Source organism: Adiantum capillus-veneris, chromosome 23, assembly GCF_014529385.1.
Source record: "Adiantum capillus-veneris isolate H3 chromosome 23, ASM1452938v2, whole genome shotgun sequence".
Taxonomy (NCBI): Eukaryota; Viridiplantae; Streptophyta; class Polypodiopsida; order Polypodiales; family Pteridaceae; genus Adiantum; species Adiantum capillus-veneris.
In genome coordinates this window covers 94207602-94224083 of record NC_140953.1, presented here as the reverse complement: position 1 = coordinate 94224083, position 16482 = coordinate 94207602, and the positions used below count along the sequence as shown (strand labels likewise).

At 40.1% G+C, this 16482-nt stretch overlaps 1 protein-coding gene across 1 annotated transcript; it reads right to left on the bottom strand.

Moving 5' to 3' along the window:
• Positions 1-821: 821 nt before the first annotated feature.
• LOC147428193 (uncharacterized) lies at positions 822-15362 on the bottom strand. Its single transcript, XM_086496814.1, has 12 exons — positions 15330-15362; positions 10070-10088; positions 9448-9466; positions 9301-9364; positions 8628-8679; positions 7906-8549; positions 7724-7803; positions 7607-7638; positions 7287-7339; positions 6881-6946; positions 6620-6739; positions 822-884 (listed from the first exon to the last, which is right to left on the bottom strand). The coding sequence occupies exons 1-12, from the start codon at positions 15360-15362 to the stop codon at positions 822-824; spliced, it is 1245 nt and encodes a 414-aa protein (XP_086352940.1).
• Between the last annotated feature and the right edge of the window lie 1120 nt (positions 15363-16482).

Genomic DNA, 16482 nt, shown 5'->3' with positions numbered 1-16482 from the left:
CTGATGTTGTTTTATGACATAGGTGGAAAAGAATAGACCTCCGGAGTCCACATGCTCAAAGAAGCATGCTCAACATGTAGATGGAGATATGGGAGAGAGGGAAGCACCCAGGTCACCTCCTGCCGTGAAGAAGACTCCCAAAAAGAGTACTCCCCTCTGCAATCCTTCTAATGTTTCCCACCCCCCCAAACCTCGAGTTTGCAGGAAATTGTGACTCTTCAATTGTAATACATGAATCTGTGATTCTTGATTTTGAATGCAAAAGAAACTTTTTTGTCAGCCTCTATGTTTTTTTCGCTTTTATGTTTCATAAGAGTAATGTCTATGTTTTTGTCAACCTCTATGTTTTTGTCGCTTTTATGTCAAATATTGCCTCGTGTTTATTTTTCAATGTTGAATGCTGTCTTTTACAGAGAGTCCAAAGGAAAAGGGGACCCTCAAGCTGTCCGTAGAGGAAATCATCATCATCAGAGATCTCCCAAAGAACATTCCCCCAGCTACCTCCTACTTGCCATATGATGATCCAACCGGAACAGCCCTCATATTAGATCTTAATGGTGTACTTTGTCTTACATGTCACCTGATAAGTATGACCATTTGTCTGTCACATCATTTGTCAAGCATGAGGAGGCGGATGGGAGATACCTGTTTGTTCCGAAAGATGCATAGGCTTTTATTGCATGGGCTGTGACATGGGCAAATGTCTACATATGGAGTAGTGCAATGCTTAGCAAAGTGGGCTCAAGAATTTGAAGATTTTTTTCCCAGGTTCACAGCTATATTAGTGGATGGGCTGGACAACAGTTATGTAATGTGGGCAGCTACTCTTTTGGTGGTAAAAGACCAGCATTTTTCAAGGTATTGAAGTTGCAGCGGTATGATACCTGCAATGCCCTTTTAACTGACAACAGTTTCTATAAATGTCATTATAATCCCTGTGGTACTTACATCATAGTGCCTGGTATTGAGCACCGTTCCAGCCAATACTTGTCAAAAGATCTAAAGGCCTAGCTAGAAGGGTGGAAGCATGCTACAGTTCATCGTGCCTTGGCGGATACATTCAGCAAATCAAAACCTACTGATGACGACAACTATGTATTCACTGTAATTGCAAAAGGGTTTGAAAAGATATCGTATGATGCGTACTTATGTGGGTTGCAGCTCATGCCCATAGAGTGCAAGCGACGATGACGTCCCTTGCTTTTTTTAGGACGACAGATCCTTTATGTACCTTTTGTAACTAAACTAAACCAGTGCCAGAACCTTGTATATTTATATGCTACTTTCCATGTGGAAACCAATTTTTTGTCTTCATTTTGATTGACATTGTAACTCATGTAATGACTTGATGTCAAATTGATGAAGATGTAATATATTCCAAATGGTTGGATGTGTTGTCTTTTTGTCCCAGCATTGAAGTGTTATTTTTCTGATTTAAGTAGTTTAAGACTGTTTAAGTGTCCTAGCATTGAAGTGTTATTTTTCTGATTTAAGTAGTTTAAGACTGTTTAAGTGTCCTAGCATTGAAGTGTTATTTTTCTGATTCTGGTATTGTTTCCCAGTTTAAGACAGTTACAATGTAAGGTACTTTGGGTTGGCATACAAAAACTTAACAGATTCTTATGTACAAAAACCACCTGAGGACTACCTATAAAGTACTTTGGGTTGGCATACAAAAACTTTTACAAGTCCTTGTTTCCTACATAGTTTAAGACAATTTCCACCTGTGAACTACCTGTGAGGTACTTTGGGTTGGCAGACCTGCAAAGTACCTATAAGGTACTTTGGGATGGCATACAAAAAGTTTTATAGGTGCTTGTTACCTACATATCTTAACATACAGAAACCACCTGCTTAGCAATCTACAATCGAGTTTGTTACTATCTAGTTGGAACAACAACTTACTATGATAAACAAAAATTTGGGTTACCTTCATGAAATTATGCCAATCACGTGTGTTTGAATTTGAAATGTTCATGTCGCTCATAGTAAATATGTTCTTCAATGAGACACCACATTTTGTGTGTGTGTGTGTGCGTGTGTGTGTGTGCACATAGATCGTATTTTGTGATTGATCGCTCTAATCTCTTTGGAGATAACCACAAATTGTGCTTATAATTTTGTTCTTTTAAATTGTTCCTAGCTACCTCTATGTCCTTCAAACCTACAAAATTTTTCCACTGACTGGCTTACATTCTTGAATATATGCATAGGATAAAAAATATAACAGATCTTCAAATCCTTCTAGTACTCTAAACAAAATCATATAGAGATAGAGGAAGCTAGAGTGGGTCATCCTCAATACGTCTCATCATCTCCGTCGCTTGCAAGCTCTAAATCTAGATCGACGATGGACTCTTCATTTCACTTTCAGTACATATCCCTAGGTGTGTACTAGACATTGTCCATTCTTGACCTTTCCATTAGTACGTTTAGCTTGTGTGCTTCGACGTAGTAAGTAATCTTCAGACAATAATAGTCTATGTCAAATGTATATAATTTTTTTGAAATGCTTACAACACATAGATTTTAACGAATAACTATAGAAGGGATGATTATAACCCTTAGTGAGTACCTTGTACCCATAGTAAATCATTTTGCGTAAGGATAATAAACTAGAATAAATTGAAGTAACATATGTGTATACTATTGAAACACAAATTAGTACCTGCATAAAATTTGTAGCAAAAAAAGTCGTACATAGTCCATGCTAGAACTTCATAAATTTTAAAGTTTTTGTTATCTTCCGATTTTGACATACCAAGCATGTCTATTCCTCTCTGCAACTCTTGGAGATTGTCATTTAAAGGGGCCAAATATGTGTTACTATTTTTAACTGAACCTGTTTGTGGGATTAGGAGAGACAAACTTAATTTCTCTTTCTTAAAGCTAATCAAGGGTGGAAATTTGTAGTTAGCTAGAACTACTGGCCAAGTAAACCATTTACTTGAGCACATGAAAAATAATTGATATACCCCATCCAAGTCAACACCCATGTTAATGTGTTGTGTCTCTTCTTAAAAATCAGGCCATTTTGCATAATTCTTGAAGGAAGGACAATCCGAGAAAATTCACATAATCCCATTCGTAACTACATTCTTTTCTCTCTACTCCATAAGTCTTGCTAAATCTATAGTTCAAAATATAGTTCTGTAAGGAGAGCCAATGGAAAACGTCAAATCACCTTACAAGGGATCTTTTTACTCAAGATTTTTTACATAGTGGACATTTTTTCTCTCTCATATCATCTCAATACAAAATTGTTGCGGCATGCATGTAAATTGTTGTAATCAAGAGTCTAAACTTACTCAACATCTTTTTTACATCCTCTCTTGATGTAAAAAGGATACCATTTTTAGGGTAAAAACTTTTGAAATAGTAGCATGCAGCATTTTGAGCAAACACCATATATATATATTATCAAAACATTTGAAAATAATACATTTAACATTGACAATCAAAACTCATGCTTAATTATTATGACCAAGATCATGATAAATTTGAGCCTTCATGAGGTTGCTTAAGGGTTGTAGATCTAAGAAAACTTAATTATTACATACACCAATTTCTTTGTACCAAGCATTAATAAAATCGTGGATGGCATCATCATCATAGAAGACATCATTTTTTGTATAATAATGGGAACAATAGTTTCTTTAATCTATCATAACTGCTTAGATCACTTATGCAAAGGAGTCTCATGCACTCAATTATCATACGAGAGATGCCATGAGATAGTAAACGCACATTGTTCTTGACATCATAATTTGGAACCTGTCACATCATCATGATTATAGTATGTGCAAGAAACAAACTTAATATTTTATAACAAATGCTTATAAGTAAACAAGAAGAAAAATTGATTAAAGAAATAATTAGTTACATTCAAATATAGACGTATAAATCTTAAAAATTTGATAGATAATTTGACGTTTCAAATTTATGTATTATAGAATATTTAAAAATTAAATTATCTTGAGAGAAGAATTGGAAAAATTTCAATGCACGGATGAGGATGCTCTTTTTGGCCTACAAAATCTGTAGACCACTAATACTTAATCATCTAAATGTAATGATTTAATGACATTTACATGAATATATCTTGGAACATCTTTGCTCATGTATTTTGGTTCATGGCTATTTTGCATTTCACCATATGTGCTATTGATTCTTGTGTTCCTTCCTCGATTATCCTTAATTAGGCCTGCTATGTTTCCATATGTATATGGCTTGCTATTCACCTGAAGTCTTTGGCACTTTTTGTGAGTAATATCTCCATTTGAAAGGGAGTCTACATTCAGAAACAAACCATAAGTGGTCATGCTATGGATGTAGTGCACCGGATAATGTCAAGGATCTCATCCATATATGGGTCCCCGGAAGCACATAAGGGTCACCTTTGAATGTGGTGAAACTTAGAGATTTTATGCAATGAATAGGTCAAGCCCTTTGTTCAGAAGATTAATCATGTACGTAATGAAAAAGATTGGAATAAAGAACACTAACCATATGTTGATTTTGGTGTGTGCATGCATTGGTACATAAGCATAAACACCCCAATCAGACTTATGTGAATGAAATTGGTAGCCTTCAATGTAAGCCTTGGTATTTATCGCCCAAGGTGGAATCTGCTCCTCTTCATAATAAAACAAAATTTCATATTTATGTGAGTTGACACTCTTTGGAGATGCAAATGGCTCTTTTCCACATCACATTGTAAGAGCATGACTTCCATGGCTGCAATAGGAAGATAATGGTGTACAAAAGAAATCTAAACATGTATAATAAAAAGAAGAGTTTGACTTCAATTTGAGGGATGCATTATAAAATATTTATTATTATATTTAAACCAACATAGTACATTTTTTTTTGCCTTGTTGTGAGCACAAATAGCAAGTATACCATGGTCCTTGAAAATAAGAAACTTGTGGGACTTTCTAAGTAGTCATGGACCCACTTTTGACGTGAGATGCCATTATGGGTGACATTTTCGTAGCAAAAAATAGGTTTTCTAACACTCTAATGAGTTTTTTTTACAATTCGAGTCTCATATTAAATTACTTATATATATCCACATTTACTTACGTATATTCACATTTAATGTAATCTAGTACTATTTTGCTTTCAACAAATTTAATTTAAGAGGTAGCTAAGGACACGGTGGGTAGTGGCCACACGTCCCACTTGGGTCACATGGATAGACATAACTTCTTAGCCATTTTTATAAGTATATGCGTAAAGCTTTCAATTTAGGATGATGAGAATAAGAACAGCAATAAACTTTGCATCTATTTTTTTATAACTCAAATTACGATTGAGCTCTGACAAAAGAGAGAGAGAGAGAGAGAGAGAGAGAGAGAGAGAGAGAGAGAGAGAGAGAGAGAGAGAGAGAGAGAGAGAGAGATGGCCACCTACTAGCATTATAGATCCCTACAGAGTACACTTTCATTCACTATGGGAGAATGCTGCTGTTACCGCACAGAATTACCGCATAAGAGGAGAGAGAGAGCTTCAAGAAAGAGAGAGATTGTATGTTGCAGCCCCGCTGGCGCGTTTTTCATTTTTTTCGTGAGCATTACCATAATTATTACCGCACATATAGCCGCCCATATTACTGCAATAGAAAAATTATCCACGCGGCCCATTCCTCTCCCACTTTTCCCTTTCTATAAATCCTATTCTATTTTGTTACTTTTTAGAAATTGGTACCCCCTTTTTGCATGGAGTGTAAGAAATCCCATTCTCATTGGGATTTTTAGTATCTTTCTTCTCTTTGCTTGCCTCATTTATTGGTATGATTCTCCTACTCTACTCATTTGTACTCCATGAGATTCTATAAACAAAAATATTTTATTTCCACCTCAAAATCTTATGTCAACTATGCATTCATATGGAAATGGCAAGCGAACGATGATCAAAATTGTATTGTCTTGCGTTCATAAACAAATAGCCCTTTTGTACAGCATAAGTAGAGAAAGAAGACAAAATCCAAAAGATATTTATTAATTTTCATCCTCCAAGAGATCTCTACAAGTGCTTACATCCATGTCCAACCCCATGGTAGCTAAATCAACAAATAAATCTATTGATTCATCCTCTACAGCCTCTCCTATTGAATCATCATCATCCTCTCCATCCTCGTCCTCCTCCTCACTATGGTTGGCTATTGGGAATGGTTGGTTCTCCTCGACCTCAACTGCATCATCGTCATTGGCGTCTTCTTGAGATGGTATGGTGGGATCTGCCAAAGTCTCTATGTTCGTATCTGCAAAGATAGATCTGCTCCGTGGTGTGACTCGAATAACATACCAAAGTCGTCTTCGATACATAAAGGCACATAAAACACCTATAGGTCATAGAGCAAACAACAACATGAATGTAGTTTTATATGTATCATATAATGTTTTAGTGAGTTGCACATGGACTTTACCTGCTCACAACTACTAGGTTGCACCAAGTTGTCGGTCTTCTCGCGATGAAATTTCCCGGAGTCTACCATATAGAGCCCATTCTCATGTCTCTTAACCTCACCCGCAAACCATCGGTAGTCAAAGAGATATTTGTGAAATGTTCTGAAATCCACTTTGATTATCCTCTCTATTGTTCCACATTCCCTCACCTCTTGTGCTGTCGTGTCAAAGTTGCCCATAACTCCACTATCGTGAGTGGTTCGACGCTCATCTATCTTGCGGGTTCGAAAATGATGTCCTTCGGACCACATAGAGTTGAATGTGAAGGCCTGCAAAAACCAATCAAGATAGATGAGAGAGAGAGAGAGAGAGAGAGAGAGAGAGAGAGAGAGATGACACACATACACACACACACACACACACACACACACACACTTGCACACACATACTAAACACATTGAGTATATTACCCTTGGTAGACATCCTCGCGCATACTCCCATTCTTTAGGGCTTATTTGTTCTCCTTGTGCCTTGGCCTTGGTCATGGCATTTTGTATCCACCCAACTGGAATTAGATCAGGGTATTTGGCAAGCTCTTTAGGAAAGGGAGGTGCTCGCCTACCGCCATGCGACCTCTTCCATGCTTCCCTCTCCCTTTCTCTCGTGGTACGCACCTCCACATACATATCCACCCATTTGCCCATGATGGGAGCATTGAGTAGATAATGGTTGTTGACTATGGCTTGAAATTCCCTATCCAAAATCAAGAGAGAACCTTTCCCACTTGGAATATATGCGTGTTTTTTTGGATCCTCTTCTTCCGTCTTTAAACGAGGCAATGATGGGTCTATTGTGAAAAGATATTGAGAGACATACACAAAAGCCTCTTGTACAATCCAACCCTCTGTCATGCTTGCCTGAACACATGAAACCATTAGTGATTAAAGTAACCAATAAAAAACGTTGTGAATACAATCCAATTCTAATAAGGTTTAAAGCTTAACTTACAAAGTCTTTCAAGGTCTTTAGGAACCTCTCAAGAAAGAACATCCACCTGGAGTGAACCACACCACAAATGGCTATCTCCTCAACAAGATGGAGCAATAGGTGAACTTGGCTAACAAGGATAGAACGTGGGAATGCATCCTCAATAGCACAAGTTTCTTCAATCGCTAGAAGTCGAGCTGTTGGAATGGCTGAAACTTCGATTTCTTTGGAACTCACAAACCTATAACCAAAAAACCCTTCATAATATTCATAGTAAAGTTAGTCTTCAAAGTAAAGTTTAGGAGGGAGGATCAAATGTGCTATACCTGACAACTTCTCCCACCTTGAATATTGCAGTCTTTACCTTCGTGTCCGCAAATCCACTAATGCTAATTGGAAGCACAAACTATTGCACAAAAAAAAGACTTATTAGTATCCAGAACCCTAAACCACATACACACACACACTCACATACACACACACACACACACACGCACACACACATTACCTGAAGAATCTTGTGCCAATCATGGGATTTGAGCCCATACAGTTGTGTGGATCCTCCTTTCTTAGTTTTAGTGAAGGCACCCTTGAGCGAACGCATATAACCTGTTGGAGTACGGATGGATGCAATGACTTGTTTTATCCGCTCTTGATCCACCCTTGATAGAATCCAAGGTGCATTTGGAAGAACCATCTTCCCTCGAGGCCCCATGCGAGGTGTGGCCAAAGGAGGGAGCCTCCTTATGGCCCTCATGTCCTCTCTAGCCCCCAATGAATCTTTCTTTCCTACTATGTGATCCCATATAGGTTGCCCAACATTTTTGAACACATGCATTGGATCCAATAGGTGTTGGATTTTCAATGAAGCCCAATAGGGTAGTGATAAGAAAATAGAGTACCTAAACATACCCCTAGGTGGATCATTGGGAGGAGGCAATGTGTTGTGATGCTCGCTCCAATGTCTTGCCCAATCGGCCATGGTCCAATGGAGTGGCTCCATCCCATTGCACGGTGGAGCATAAGATTGATGTGTGGGCAGAAAGAAGCGATAGTTATTGGGGTAGATCACCTTACCAAGTAGAGCGGGTCTCTCTGTCACGAGTGAAGGTCCACAAGTTGGGCATGCCCTATGTCCAGATGTCGATAGTCCTACAAAAACAAAAGACATAACCACATATAAGTGACCAATGCAAAGACATTAAAGAGCGTCACAAAGTATAAGCTTACCAGAAATCTCTCCAAGCCCGGGGTAATCATGCATGGTCCACATGAGAATGCACTTGATCATTGTGCGTCGATCACGAAGTGGTCTTGATACATCAAAAACATCTATGCCGTTCCATAGCTCTTGAAGCTCTTCAATCAAAGGTGCTAAATATACATCCATGTTCTTCACCTTGTGTTTTCCTGGGACTAGAAGAGAGAGCAAAATGTTCCCCTTCTTGGTTGACTCCCATGGTGGAATGTTGTAGTTCGTAACAACCACTGGCCAAGTACTCCATGAGGTAGACCGATGCCCAAATGGGTTTACCCCATCACTAGCCAGACCAAGCCTCAAGTGACGAGGCTCTTCTCTAAACTCCGTCCATGTATGGTCAATGTGTTGCCATGCTGGCGAGTCAGCCGGCACTCTCATAACCCCATCGGTGGAGCGATTTGTCATATGCCATGTAAGAAGCTCGCTTGTTCCTTTGGTGCTAAACATGTACTTGATGCGGGGAATGAGGGAAAAATGACGAAGAACCTTGCGAGGTATTGTGGTTCCTTGCATTCCCTCTTTGTACCTTGATTCTCCACACTCGGGGCAAGCATCAAGCCCTGCATGTTCATTGCGGAATAGCACGCAATCATTGACACATGCATGTATGCGATCATAGTCCATCCCAAGCCCTGTCACCACCTGTCGTGCCTTCCTTCCATTTTCTGGAAGATGATTGCCTTTAGGCATCATCTTGCCTAATAGCCTATGACATAATTAAAGAACACTCGTTATTGCATATAACCACGAAAAAAACTCACAACTAACACTTATTACACTTAAACGTACCTCAATAGTGCATCGACCCCTGCATTGCTTCATCCAAACATTGCTTGAATATTCAAGATCTCAAGAGACTCTCGTAATATGGAGTAGGAGCATCCCTCGTAAAGAGCGGCGTGTGCTGCCTCTAGCAATGAATCTTTGGTTTTTTGTGCAGCTTCTTCACATGCACACTCAGGCTCACACTCATTCGCCGCCTCACGTGCAAGAAGATCCTCAACCATATTGTGCAAATGATCTTCCTCCACCTCCATGTGGGGCGGAGTGGTGGGGAGATCCCCATATGTGGTGGATGTAGGATGTGCATGCGCTCGTGTGGGCCCACCCACATCGGACGACGGGTGTGACCCCTCTCCCATGAGTGCTTCCTGGCGCAATCGCTCTTCCGTCCTCCTCCCGCCTTCGCCCCCGATCACACTCCAATGGGGAGTGACATCAATGGATGCCAAAACCCTCAGATCGCTAGTTTCCATTCGAGCGTGTTTTCTCGGATCGTCCCATAGTCCATAATCATCCACGTGATCCAAGCATATACGCCGAAGCCGTGCAATCGCACGCTTACATCGCGTACATGGACATGGTAATCGCTCGCTCAACCATCGAGTTCGTTCCGCGCCAACTGACGGACCCATGTCATCCCAATCGACCTGCACACAGGACCACACACTAAATAAGAAAAAATTAAATAAGAAAAAGAAGAATCAAGAATGTTGGTATTGACATGACTAACACTCATTAAAGCTAGAGGGGAGGTGGGTACAAGAGGTCATGTAGTCGACGTAACACATGCAGTCTCATCAGAGATTTTCGCGGTAATACACATGGTAACAGGCGCGGTAATACACGCGGTAAAATCCCCAGCATATTTTTTTATATAAAGGGGGCACCTGCGTGCCCCCGCGAAATTGAATGCCAAAAATTCAAAAACGAGCTCCTCTTCTGTGCGGGCCTGTTTCCCTCTCCATCTCCAAGCTCTCTCTCCTTCTCCCTCTCCATCTCCAACCTCTATTACCCTCTTCATCTCCATCCCCACCATATCCAAGCGATCGAGGTCACGACTGTAAGTGCTCGAACTCTCTCTCTTTCTTCTCGTTCTTCTACACACACACACACACACACACACACACACACACACACACACTATTTTGTGCACAATCACACACTAATGCTTGCATTAGTGTGTGCATACATTATACACACACTAATGCTTGCATTAGTGTGTGATTGTGCACAAAATAGTGTGTTTTCACACACTATTTTGTGCACAAGCACACACTATTTTGTGCATAATCACACACTAATGCTTGCATTAGTGTGTGATTGCGCACAAAATAGTGTGTTTTCACACACTATTTTGTGCACAATCACACACTTATGTCCGCATTAGTGTGTGCATGCGTTACAAGCACACACTAATGCAAGCATTAGTGAAGCAAACACTATAATGCAAGCATTAGTGTGTGCATGCATTATACACACACACACTAATGCTTGCATTAATGTGTGATTGTGCACAAATTAGTTTGTTTTCACACACTAATTTGTGCACAATCACACACTAATGAAAGCATTAGTGTGTGCATGCATTAGTTAGTTTTTACACACTAATTTGTGCCCGTGTGCATGCATTATACACACACTAATGTTTGCATTAGTGTGTGATTGTGCACAAGTTAATGTGTTTTCACACACTATTTTGTGCACAATCACACACTAATGTCCGTATTAGTGTGTGCATGCATTATACACACACGCATTAGTTAGTTTCTACACACTAATTTGTGTCCAAGCACACACTAATGCAAGCATTAGTGTGTGTGTTATTGTGCACAAATTAGTGTGTTTTCATACACTATTTTGTGCACAATACATGCATTATATATACACACACACACACACACACACACACACTAATGCAAGCATTAGTGTGTGCATGCATTAGTGTGTTTCCACACACTAATTTGTGCCCAAGCACACACTAATGCAAGCGTTAGTGTGTGCATACCTCTCTAGCACACACTAATGCTTGCATTAGTGTGTGCTTGTGCACTAATTAGTGTGTCTACACACTAATTTGTGCACATGCACACACTATTGTGAGCATTGGTGTGTGAAAAAATTGCACACACTAATGCTTGCATTAGTGTGTGCATGCATTACAAGCACACACTAACGCTAGCATTAGTGTGTGCTTGGGCATGCATTAGTATACCAAAACATACCTCCATTAGCATTAGCATACCAAAACATACCTCCATGTGGGTGTGCGATGAAGTTGATTAAAACCCCAATGGTCACCGAGAAGCCCAACGATAGATTAAGGTCCAACACACACACACACACACACACACAAAATTAATTTCTTTGCCACACACTAACGCACACACACACTAGATTAATTTCTTTGCCACACACACACACTCTAAATGGATGCAAAAAAAAAGCACACAAACCATTTCTTAAATAGGAGATAAAAGGAATCCTATGCAGGGAGGAATCCTATGCATAAAGAATCTCACTTTGACTAGAATCCAATGTTAATTAGGGTCCCTTTTTTTGTGAAATTGTAGGATATGGCATCCTCTTCCACGCCCGGCTATCGATCCATAGAGGACTTTCTCATCGAGGGCCTCTCTTACGAGGACGCTTGTGATGCTTACTACTCGCAGTCTTCCTCCCACCAGTCACAATCCACCTTCGGCTTTCGATGGTTCCGAGATACAGTACACGACCCCGACCTCGAGAGGGCATACCGCGCCCAGGCAGAGTGGCTATCCTCGCAACAGAGTCTTTGTGGGCGATATACACCAGCACAGTTGGCTACCTATGGGCTCTCACCGCTTGCGACACTGGGCGTCGGCACTCCGATCGTGCAGAGTGTGCCTCCTAGTGGGCCTCCCTCCACCTTACCCTCGACTTTCCCGTCACCCGCAGCTCCCTCCACCTTGCATTCGCAGCGATCCACGCCCGCACCGTCGAGTTATCTGTCGCCTACACCACCCAGCGGTTCGGGCTCGGGCCAGCGCTCTTCCCGTAGTGGTGGCTCACGCTCTCGTCGAGGTAGTGGCTCGTGCTGCTTTAGTGGTGGAGGGGGCAGTGCTATAGATTCACCTCCTCCTACACCCCAACCTCGCCGCTCACCCCTTGGAGCTCCACACGAGGATGAGGACCGCGATGCGCCCGCCCCGGACGCTCGTGGCTACTACTATTATATACATCGAGGGGGGGAGGTTGATCTAGGTTCCTCTTTGGGGAGGACATTTCGAGGGCACCTTAACCAGTTGATCCACTCGACATACCAGGATTGCTTTAAATATTTCAAAGATCAGGACCCAACCGACTTGACGTACATTCACACAACATTGCTCATGCGGTTCCCTAATGCGGAAGTGGAAGAGTTCTCCAGGCAGTGGCTCGAGGAGTACGTCAAGAATTTCTTAAAAAATAAGAAGTCCAGTGTGCGGAGGGCGACAAAGCGAACATTTGAATCTGAGGGTCACAACTATGGCTCTGGAAATGTTCACGACGAGGAGTGGGAGAAAGCCCAGGGCGAGCTGGAGGACGAGAGAGCGGCAGGTGCTAGGGTGCACACTCGACAGGTGGAGGCGAGGGCGCAGCAAATGCCCACGCATTACGGCTCGGGTGGAAAAGCAACATGGAAAGATAAATTTGTGAGTGCGCGTATTTTCATTTGAATTGATTTAATTTGTGGTAATAAGGTTAGGTTTGTAATATTTTTAATTGATATACAACAAAATATTACTATGACCCGCCCAAGTCGAGAGATCCAGAGATACAGAGAGAGCCACTCCGAATATCAGACATGGTGCTAGCTGTATGAAAACAACAAATCAATCACGAAGAATTTGAAAATGCATGTCGTACACTACAGCCTGTAAGTGTGAACTTTTTTTTTTAAATGAGTGCATACAGAATTATGTATCCATTTGTATTAATTAAAGGTTTTGTTGTTTTTTTCTTTTCCAGAGTCAAGGAGTCCCTCGAGAGGTCCCAGGATCCGAGTAGCTCAATCCTCCAAGTGTTTTTGGGCCCATCTTCTTTTGGCCACAGTTGTATAGCCCCCATGTATCGCCTATTTGGGCAATTTTGTAATATCCAATATAATTAAACACTTGATTTTGGCCCAAAGTCTTCTTTTGGCCACAGTTGTATAGCCGCCATGCATCGCTTATTTGGGCAATTTTGTAATGAACAGTTTCTCCAATATAATTAAACATTTGATTTTGGTCCAAAGTTTTTGTGCAATGAAATTGTTGTTTTTTTATTTATTAAATGTATAGGAAAAAAAAGGCAAATGACCATTTGGATGGGTCCTACCAAGGACCATCCAAATGGTCATCTGTTTTTTTTTATAAATACTCGCGTGCGCGGTAATGGTCGCGGTAATACTGGCGGTAAGTCCCGCGACAATATAGCCGGGCTGATTATCGCGTGCATTGCTGAAGGACCATTACCGCGAGCATTGACTCCAGCATTACCGCCCCCGAGATTTTTGGACTTCAACTTTTCCTTTGTTTTTGTGCGTCTATCTGAGTGGTAATGTGCTCCAAATGTCATAGTGATTGGCACGACTTTTTGTGAGTATTGTTAGTGACTTTGAGCTATCTTTTAAAGCTAAAATAATTATTAAAATAGTTTTTAATTGTCAATTGATTTAACTTAACTCTTAATACTGCAAGAAGTTTGCAACAAGGGAGATTGCAACCTTATCATCAGAGAGGGAGGATCAGGATAGGACGATAGACGAAAAGCGTGCACATACCGCACCCTCGCAATAAACACTTTCGTGTGCTGAGAGACAACATGACGATGAGTACAATAATGATATATAGTTGTCAATAATGGCATTTTGTTGTAGTTTGAACAAATTGATCATGTACACACATCAACATTGTATATATAAAAACAATTTAAATTTATACAAATTGATAATGTCTATTTCTATATTGTCAAGTTTATGTAAGTTTGATTATCCATATTCAGTTTGTTCTAATTATTTTTGTATATTCATGCTAAGTTTTTTTTTAAAAAAGCATATCATGATCATCCATACTTTCAATTTTGTTTGCATGCAAATACTTTGGTCACCGGTCGCCTTTTGTTGTAGTGTATGTAAAACGCTCCCAAGTGTATACTATCCACTTCAAATCTTTTTGTTGTGCGTGATTTACATGTGCGGATGTATTTACATATGTATGATGTGTGTCAATCACATGTGAAAAAAAGAGAGAAACCTTGTGGAGAGAGAGAGAGAGAGAGAGAGAGAGAGAGAGAGAGAGAGAGAATTTACACAGTCCAGGAGCTCCCACAATTGGGATCTTCCTTGTTTTGATGGAAAAAAAGGTCTAACGTCGCTTATTAAGCGACATCATGCTTTAAGGCATTGTTCTTTGAAATTCAAATTTAAATGTCATATATGTGATGATGAACGTCGCTAAGTGACACCTTATGCGTCTCTTATGCAATGCATTTTCTATAGTTAAAGACATTGCTAAAAGATGTCTAAGCAACGTTTTAAAGCATCTCTACATAAATGCTTCTAGTAGTAATATATATATATATATATATATATATATATATATAGAGAGAGAGAGAGAGAGAGAGAGAGAGTGTAGTAAAAGTGGAAGCCTCCATTAAGGAGGCTTGTGATAGTTTTCATAAATAGATTCAAATATGCCCCATCTACTTTTGAAAGCTCGTTTGACTAGTAAAATACTTCAATGGTTTTATGGCCCAAACATTACAAAACAAAAAGTAGACTCAATGGTCAGATCTTGGAGAAGCTTCAAATCAAAGGTGCAAAAGATGCACGATCTTGAACAACCCTCCCCTTGGGCCCGTTTTAGCAAGTCAAAAATGTTGCATACCTTCCCAAGAAGAAGAAAAGCCTTCAATAACATGTCTAGAAATGGTCTTCATGAAATATTGCTAGAATGGGCCTTTCCTACCAAACCTTGCCCATGAATGATCTTCATGAAAGAATTGCTAGACACTTTTACCACCAAAATCTGGCTTCTTGTCTATACACTAAAGGACGGTGAGCAGCCAAAAAATGGCTGGGATCTCTCTCTCTCTCTCTCTCTCTCTCTCTCTCTCTCTCTCGGACGGGTCACACACTCGTTTAAACAAAGTTGATATCCATGTTTATGCACATAAATAATTACAAAAGGTCAACAAAATGCCCACTTTTGAACTTTTATGTAAAGACTTATCAATTTGTGACATAGATATGCACTCAATTGCAAGGAAAAGCATATACATGTACGCGTACCCTTTGTCAACTTATCCTGCTTCCAAAATTTAAGGCACCATTTGACGGTCGAGAAGGCCAATGTAGCTCAAATCGGCCATTTACTACTTGTCCATTATTAGTTATCATATTTCTCCCTAATTGAGAGGTTGTGATGCTAATGTAAAGTATTTTTCCTTTGCTATCCAACCACATGTCCTTTTTGTGAAAGAGAACTTTGCACTACCATAGCTTTTAATTATACCCACCATCCTTTAGCATGAGCAAACCATGAACATTATTAATATCCTCCACTCTTTAGCAAGAGCAAAACTTGAGCACTACTACAATAGTATGCACATGATCATTATGAAAGGTTTGAGTATATAACTCCCCATACAAGGAACTGGAGTTAAAAAATAGTCAAAAAGGTTAGGTGTATGCTGGTCACAAAGTAAAGGGACACTTTAGTGCTCGGGGGGTTCACCTCTAAGAAACTATCTAGACAACGTGCGTTCAAAGTTGTCCTCAAAAAGTCCCTTTTTGCTAAAAACTTATGGGGATCTTTTTTCAAATAGCCATGAAAAAACCACTTTTGTAAATGTGATCTTGTAAATTGTCAATTTTTTGTCGATCAAAGTATCCCTTAATGAATTTGCATGGTATACTTCCATTTTTGGAGGTGACTGCTTCCCTAGCTTTAGTGTAGACTACCCTATTAAACTTACTCTACCCCAACTATATAACCCTCACCATGGTCACAAGGTAGAGGATGTATACACTTGTCAAAC